The 7,675-nt window shown below is 39.9% G+C and overlaps 1 protein-coding gene across 1 annotated transcript in view; it reads left to right on the forward strand.

The window, feature by feature from the left end:
• The window catches only part of LOC143030363 (uncharacterized), a 57,226-nt gene extending 50,747 nt beyond the window's left edge, over positions 1 to 6,479 (forward strand). The window contains exons 4-6 of the mRNA XM_076193514.1: positions 1,774 to 1,895; positions 2,320 to 2,328; positions 3,605 to 6,479. Of these exons, the coding sequence (XP_076049629.1) occupies positions 1,774 to 1,895; positions 2,320 to 2,328; positions 3,605 to 5,141 (1,668 nt within the window). The 3' untranslated portion in view covers positions 5,142 to 6,479. The remainder of the gene's footprint in view (positions 1 to 1,773; positions 1,896 to 2,319; positions 2,329 to 3,604) is intronic.
• Positions 6,480 to 7,675: the final 1,196 nt, after the last annotated feature.

Here is a 7,675-nt window from a genome sequence, read left to right on the forward strand (position 1 = left end):
ACGCATACTGTCAGTTGTAAAAGTTAGTTGGTAAGTTAGTTGGTTGACTCTCAATTGTGCAGTCATTTGAGTGACCTTTGATTGGTCTATTGTGTGATTGCATTTTTGCTTGTTCATAATTAAAATCTTCAGGGTTCCATTAAGTGCAGGAATGTTCTTGTAATTATGGAAAATTGCCAAGTGGCATGACTGGGGCCTGATATCTGCACGTTATGACAGATACATTTCTGTTTACCTTAGTATTTGCAAAGCTGCCTGAAATTTATGACATTGTTACTTGTAATTTGTGTTACTGTAAATATAACTATGATCATATATTAAGCCGTGTTTATTGAATCCCAGGAGATACAATACCCAGAGTTTAATGAATTTTTTTCAAGAGTGATATTAGATGGCATAAGATGAGTTGCTCATTGTTGTTGAAGAACAAATCCAAAATATTAGTTGTATCGCTTGGGTTTGTTATTATTAGCCATTAATATGCCCAGCTTGATAATCTCAATGTTAAAAAATAATGGCTACAGAAATGTGTAAAGTGTATCATGCTGTGAAGCCTCATCAGTCATACAGAATTATTGTGTAGCAAATGTTGACAGAAATTCATGATGACTTATCGAGAATCACTATAATGAACTTCAAAAACAAAAGCTCTGTGTGAAAATATTCCAAGCACTATTTTATATAAACACATAAGTACTTAAAGATTGTGTTTTTTTTCCTTTTCAATAGGAACTGATGCTTTAAAAATGTATTAAAGTTATTTCCAATACTTCAGAGATTTTTTAATATTGAGAAGGTAGTGCACCATTCACTTTTATGGAGATTAATCATCAGGGGCCATAAATCAGCTACTATCTGAACTAGAAGCATTGGATCTCAATCTAAATAAAGTGTCTACATACATGTGGGAAAACTACAACAAAAGATCTTTATGAAAACATCCTAGCACTGTTTCCTATACAAACACATATGGAATACATCAAAGAATGTGGTTTTCCCTTTTCAATAGCAACTAATGCTTCAAACAAAGGTGCAACAAAGTGATGCTCACTGCTTCAGCCACTATCAAACTTCCATAGCAATTATGGAAGTTTGATAGTAGCTGAAGCAGTGAGCATCGCTTTACAAAAGCCTATTTTAAAGGTACAGGTATAATCTGATTATGTCTTCTCCCCCTCCAGTAGAAAATACAGACCTCCACCACGGGACATAAACCCTCATGAGGATTGTGTCTAGACTAAGAGGTTGTCCCGGGTGCTCTTTCCGTCTTATTAGATGAGACAGATTCCCGCATTACAAGTTACCTCGTTGTTACTCGGCCTTCTATACCCTTGTTTGTCTTTAAGTAATGTATTGCCCAGAAGATGACCATTTGTAATGGTTGAAATAGCTGTCAGTAAAATGGATCAACATTCTGAAGCCTTTCACTATTTCCTACAGAGTTTGAATTGTGAAGAAAAATGAAATAGAGAAAAATGTTCTCTTAAAATCATTGGCGCCACTTTGGAGAGGAGTCAGCAGTAAGCGTGGAACCCAGCGTGCTGACACCTTAGACATGTGCAGTTCGTTGTGAATAATTTTCCACACACTGACGTAAATAAGACCAGTCTCATGCATGATCACACGGATGGTTACTTGTCGGTCCTCGAGGATAAGATCCTCCACTTTCTTCACTGTGGCCTCACTGTCCAAAAAGTGATGATCGTCCAGTTCTTGGCTCGTCTGTGAGGGACATGTGGCCAGTATGGAAATTCCTTTTCCATCTCACAACAGTGTCATATGAAAGGCAATCATCACCATAGACAGCCTTCATTTCATCATGGATTTGCCAGGCACTGTAACCCTTCAAATGCAGGAACTTATTCACGCTGCGATCCTCATTCTTCATCTTTCAGGTTAGTGACATCTAGCGCCACCGGTAAAAAATAAACAAACTTAAGAGATTTTTTTTTGCACCATCATGTACATGAGGACCAGTGATTACACTGACAAAATTTCATCGGCATAGCTGAATAACTTCTGGGTGATAATTAATACTTTACGATACACCCTCGTATTTTTGTTTACATTCTTGGCTAACCGCCACCAGGTGGAACTTATTTTTCTTATCTGTTCATTACTTGATGTTGTCTGGTTTGATATTAGTTCCGATCGCATATGGGCACAGACAATCTCGTAGGTAAAATGTAGTCTTGTCAATGGCTTATTAATCATTTATATTCTCCCGTGAGTATGCAAAGACCGTAGATGCCAAACCACTAAGTAATACGTTTCTAGGTTGTTATATTCTTGGGAATTTTTATATTGTGAATTTTGCAGGTTACAGGAGTATCATAGCTTATGTGGTTGGAAGACATCAAATACACAAAGCGAAATATCTCGAAAGAATAACCATTGCCTCCAAAATATTTAATAATTTACTTTATATCGGTATGTTTTAGGGAGGGGGGGAAGAGGAGTGAGGTGTCTAACCTAACCTAGGTGTAGGTAGAGATAGGTAGTTCGGTTGACTAGATTTTTTCTCTAATATGATAGACATAAAAAATTTATATTCGTTTTGCCAAAATTACTCACCAATCCTGATTATTGGGTGATATTTCTGTAAAAAAAAAAAAAAAAAAATTCACTAGTTATGTGCTATTTTACCCTTCATTATACTCCTATTATAATTTTTTTGTGGCTCCGTTTTCTTTGCAATGTTTATTCATTGACCCGTGTGGCTTATTATTTCCCTATTAATTTTCACGTAAAGAATTAAATTTTATGTTGATTTACGAGTAAGATTGCTACGGGGCACGAAGATTCACGCAAATTACTTATAACTCATTTGAAGTGGCTGTTTTCACTGAATAACTAACTCGACAAGCTGTTCTAATCGTGCCCCTTGTTTTATTATTTGATAGACGGGGGGCGTGAATCCAACCTAACCTATATGTTAGTAGGGACAGATTAAGATAGATTGACAAGAAGTAATTTACTTTTCACACAAGGATGTCAAAAATCAGTATCTTATATATATTTTTATAGACCTCTGGTGGTATTTCTATGGAATGTTATTTTTTTCCCCGCCAACCCTGAGGTTAGGGGAGGGGGGCTATACCGAAAAATGGAAAACAAGTCATTTTCTGTATAAATAAATGTCAGAGTCCCATGGATATCTCAAATGGTGATTTATGACACCCTTGGTTAGTGTGTGTGTGAATAGTGGTCCTCTACAAAAATTTGACAAAGATCTCTTATTTCCAACAATACTTTTGTATCCTACACAACTATATGAGTCGTTAGTTCCCTTCCCCTACTTCATTTTGTTTAATGCCCCACTGTGTTTGTACACGCTCGTGTTACTCCTATTACGTGCTCTAAAAAGTAGATGTCGAGCTTATTGTATATTTTCTTTCAGGTCGAAGGGGTAAATCTCAATATAGTATCCGAAGCACCCGTATTTTCATTGTATAAAAAATAATCCTGTGTGGTGTCCGCGGCACTCAAATCTTGCAAGCCGCCTCAAATATTACGTGATGACCCACACTGGAGAAAAACCTTTCCAAAGTGACCTGTGTGATGCAGCTTTCTCAGGAAAGAGTGCTCTCGAATGACACGTGAGGACTCGCACAGGAGAGGAGCCTTTCAAGAGTGACATGACTGAGGAAGCTTTATCACATAAGTGTAATCAGAAACAACACCTGACCCACACCGGAGAGATTTTCCAATGTGACGTGTGTAGTGCAACTTTCTCACGAAAGAGTAATCTCCAAGGACACATGTTGACCCACACTGGAGAGAAGCCTTACGAGTGTGACCTGTGCAATGCAGCTTTCTCAAGGAAGAGTAATCTCAAATATCACATGAGGACCCACACTGGAGAGAAGCCTTTCAAGTGTGACCTGTGCGATGCAGCTTTCTCAGGAAAGAGTGCTCTCAAATATCACGTGATGACCCACACTGGAGAGAAGCCTTTCAAGTGTGACCTGTGCGATGCAGCTTTCTCAGGAAGGGGTGCTCTCAAATATCACATGATGACCCACACTGGAGAGAAGCCTTTCAAGTGTGACATGTGTGATGCAGCTTTCTCACAAAAAAGTGATCTCAAATATCACGTGACGACCCACGCTGGAGAAAAGTCTTTCCAGTGTGACCTTTGTGATAAATCTTTCTCACATAACCGTGATCTCAAACGACACGTGGTGACCCATACCGGAGAGAAGCCTTTCCAATGTGGCCTGTGTGATTCAAGTTTCTCACAAAAGAGTTCTCTCAAACAACACATGATGATCCACACTGGAGAGAAAGTCTTCAAGTGTTACCTGTGTGATGCATCTTTATCAGGAAAGAGCGCTCTCAAATACCACGTAATGACCCATACTGGAGAGAAGCCTTTCAAGTGTGACCTATGTGATGCAGCTTTCTCAAATAAGAGTAAACTCAAACAGCACGTGGTGACCCACACTGGAGAGAAGCCTTTCAAGTGTGACCTGTGCGATGCCATTTTCTCACGAAAGAGTTCTCTCAATCAGCACGTGATGACCCACACGGGAGAGAAACCTTTCAAGTGTGGCCTGTGCGAGGAAGTTTTCTCAAGAAAAGATAACCTCAAGCGACACGTGATGGCCCACACTGGAGAGAAGCCTTTCAAGTGTGACCTGTGCGATGCAGCTCTCTCAACAAAGGGTGCTTTCAAATATCATGTGATGACCCACACTGGAGAGAAGCCTTTCAAGTGTGACCTGTGTGATGCTGCTTTCTCTAGAAAGAATGTTCTCAAATATCACATGATGACCCACACTGGAGAGAAGCCTTTCAAGTGTAACCTATGCCATGCATCTTTCTCAGGAAAGAGTGCTCTCAAATATCACGTGATGACCCACACTGGAGAGAAGCCTTTCAAGTGTGACCTATGCGATGCAGCTTTCTCAGGTAAGAGTGCTCTCAAATATCACGTGATGACCCACACTGGAGAGAAGCCCTTTAAGTGTGACCTGTGCGATGCAACTTTCTCACTAAAGGGTAATCTCAAAGGACACGTGATGATACACACTGGAAAGAAGCCTTTCAAGTGTGACCTGTGCGATGCAGCTTTCTCAGGGAAGAGTGCTCTCAAATATCACACGAGGACCCACATTGGACAGAAGCCTTTCAAGTAAGACCTGCAGGATGCAGCTTTTTTTTTTTTTATATAGGAAAGAATGCTCTCAAATATTACGTGGTGACCCATTCTGGACAGAAGCTTTTCAAACCTGTGTGATGTAGCTTTCTCAGGAAAAAGTACTCTCAAATATCACATGTTGGACAACACTGGAGAAAAGCCTTTCAAGTGTGACTTGCACGATACAGCTTTCTCACAAAAGAGTGCTCTCAAATATCAAGTGATGACCAACACTCGAGAAAAGACTTTAGATCTTAACATGTACAATGCATCTTACTAATCTGAAATATCACATAGTGCAGCTTTCTTAGAAAAAAAAGTAATATGAGACGTCACGTGGTGACCCATGCAGGAAAATATATATTTTTTAGCTTTCTCACGAGACATTTATTTCAAATTCACGTAGTGACTTACACTTCCTCACGAAAGGTGTTTTGCGTGATGGACCATGTTGTTGAGAGTCTTCTCTAGTATGACCTGAGTGATCAAACTTTTCTATTTGATGGTATGCTCAGCTCCTAAGTATTGATCCACTGTTATAGACCTGTTTGGTTCAGTCGTCACACATGCATACTGTCAGTTCTAAATGTTGGTTGATTCTCAGTTGTGCAGTTATTTAAATGACCTTTGATTGGCATATTGTGTAATTGCATTTTTGCTTCATCGTAATGGTATTGAGTGTTCCATTAAGAGTACGAATGTTCTTGTAATTAAGGAAAGCCATCGAGAATGTTAATGGCGTGACTGGTGGATATAGATATCTGCGTGTCATAACATAGTTGTGTTTATCTTAGCATTTTGCAAAGTTGTCTGGAATATACGCCATTGGTGCTTGTAATTTTTGTCACTGTAAATATAACTACGGTAAAATATTGAACAGTATTTATTGAATCCCTGGAAATACAACACCAACAGTTTAATGAAGCATTTTCAAGAATGATGTCAGATTGAATATGGTGACTTGCTCATTGCTGAAGAATAAATCCAAGATATTAATTGAATTGGTTGGTTTTGTCATTATCTGAGACAAGAAAAAAAAATCGTGGAATCTAGGAACAATTTTGATTGTATTCTTTCTTAGTACCTCCTGAGATAGAATTTAATGGTCGCATAATTTCCGAGATATATCACTATACTCGTACCTCCATGATTTCAAGTGCCTTTGTATAAAATGTAGTTCTCAATTGATTTATCTGTATGTAATTCATCCTTTGAGTTTGTTAGGGCAACGTACATTAAAGCTTCTTCGATGGTGAGCTTTTTTAGGAGACACACAATTGTGGTTATTATTATTTATTATATTTATTATTATAAGAGAAATTCGCTAGTAACAGCGACACCAATCTGATAATTTTTATGACAGTCGCATGCAGTGGGTTCGAATGCTGCATGCGACTGTCATAAAAATGATCAGTTTTATTATTAAAGTTTATTCACTCTACTTATTTCGTTTTATTTATAAAGGATTATATATTGCACTGTAGCATTGCATCTAGTGATGGGAGCTCTGAAAGGCCACCATTGTTGTTCCTGATTAGAGAATTCAGAATGGGAGAGATAGCCCTGATGACAGTCGACGGGAGGGAGACAAAGTACGAAAGTTGAAATGACGGTGGAGGGCCGGAAATGGATGTATAAATGACAATGAGAGCCATGGAGGGCAGTGTCGCCGCGAAGCTCGACTTTGACGAGAAGGCGATGCTTTGCACAATTGAGGACAAAGACTTCCATGCGAAATTTGATGGACAGAAGTGGGAGGTAGAGTGGTACCTGAAAAAAGCTGACCTCTGTTGAAGAAAAAAGTCGACTGCTACGAACAGACTATCAGAGAGGGGGTGAGGGATGACTTTGACATCGAAGTAGAGTGGTGCATTGATGAGGGAATTTTGAGTCCCTGGGAGGAGCCGGTGGAGGGTGGAATCTTGCCCTTGATGGCAGTGGTGCAACCAACCATGAACAAAGTGCGACCGGTGTTGGATTTCCGAGAACTGAACCAGTTCATGAGGTGTCATACTGGAAATGATTTTGTAGACATATGTAACGAGACCCTACGCTGATGAAATGAAGGGGCGTCCTCAATTATAGACCTGCAGGTGGCTTACCTACAAATTCACGTGGCGAAGAAGCTATGGAAATACCAACTAATAAAATATAAAGGCAAAACATATTGCTCGGCGAGACTGGAGTTTGGGCTGTGCTCAGCTCCGAGGATAATGACGAGGGCCCTGAAGACCATAATGGAGGAGACTGAAAGGATGAAGAAGGGCATGGACTTCTACTTCAATGACATACTGGTGGGTGATACTGTTGTACCGGCGTCAGACGTAGTGGAACACTTGGCTCGGTTTAGATTGGTCTCGAAGGAACCGGAAGCGATGGAAGGAGGAACGGAGTTGGGACTTCGACTAAGAGAGACTGAACCGGAAACCTGCAGTTCAGGAGAGGCAACGAGATCCTGAACGTAACGGACGAGATGAGCAATCGAGAGCTCTTCTCCCTTTGTGGCAAATTGGTTGGTCATTACCCGATTAC

The sequence above is a fragment of the Oratosquilla oratoria genome, chromosome 12, assembly GCF_046742065.1.
Source record: "Oratosquilla oratoria isolate Oo_2021 chromosome 12, ASM4674206v1, whole genome shotgun sequence".
Taxonomy (NCBI): domain Eukaryota; kingdom Metazoa; phylum Arthropoda; class Malacostraca; order Stomatopoda; family Squillidae; genus Oratosquilla; species Oratosquilla oratoria.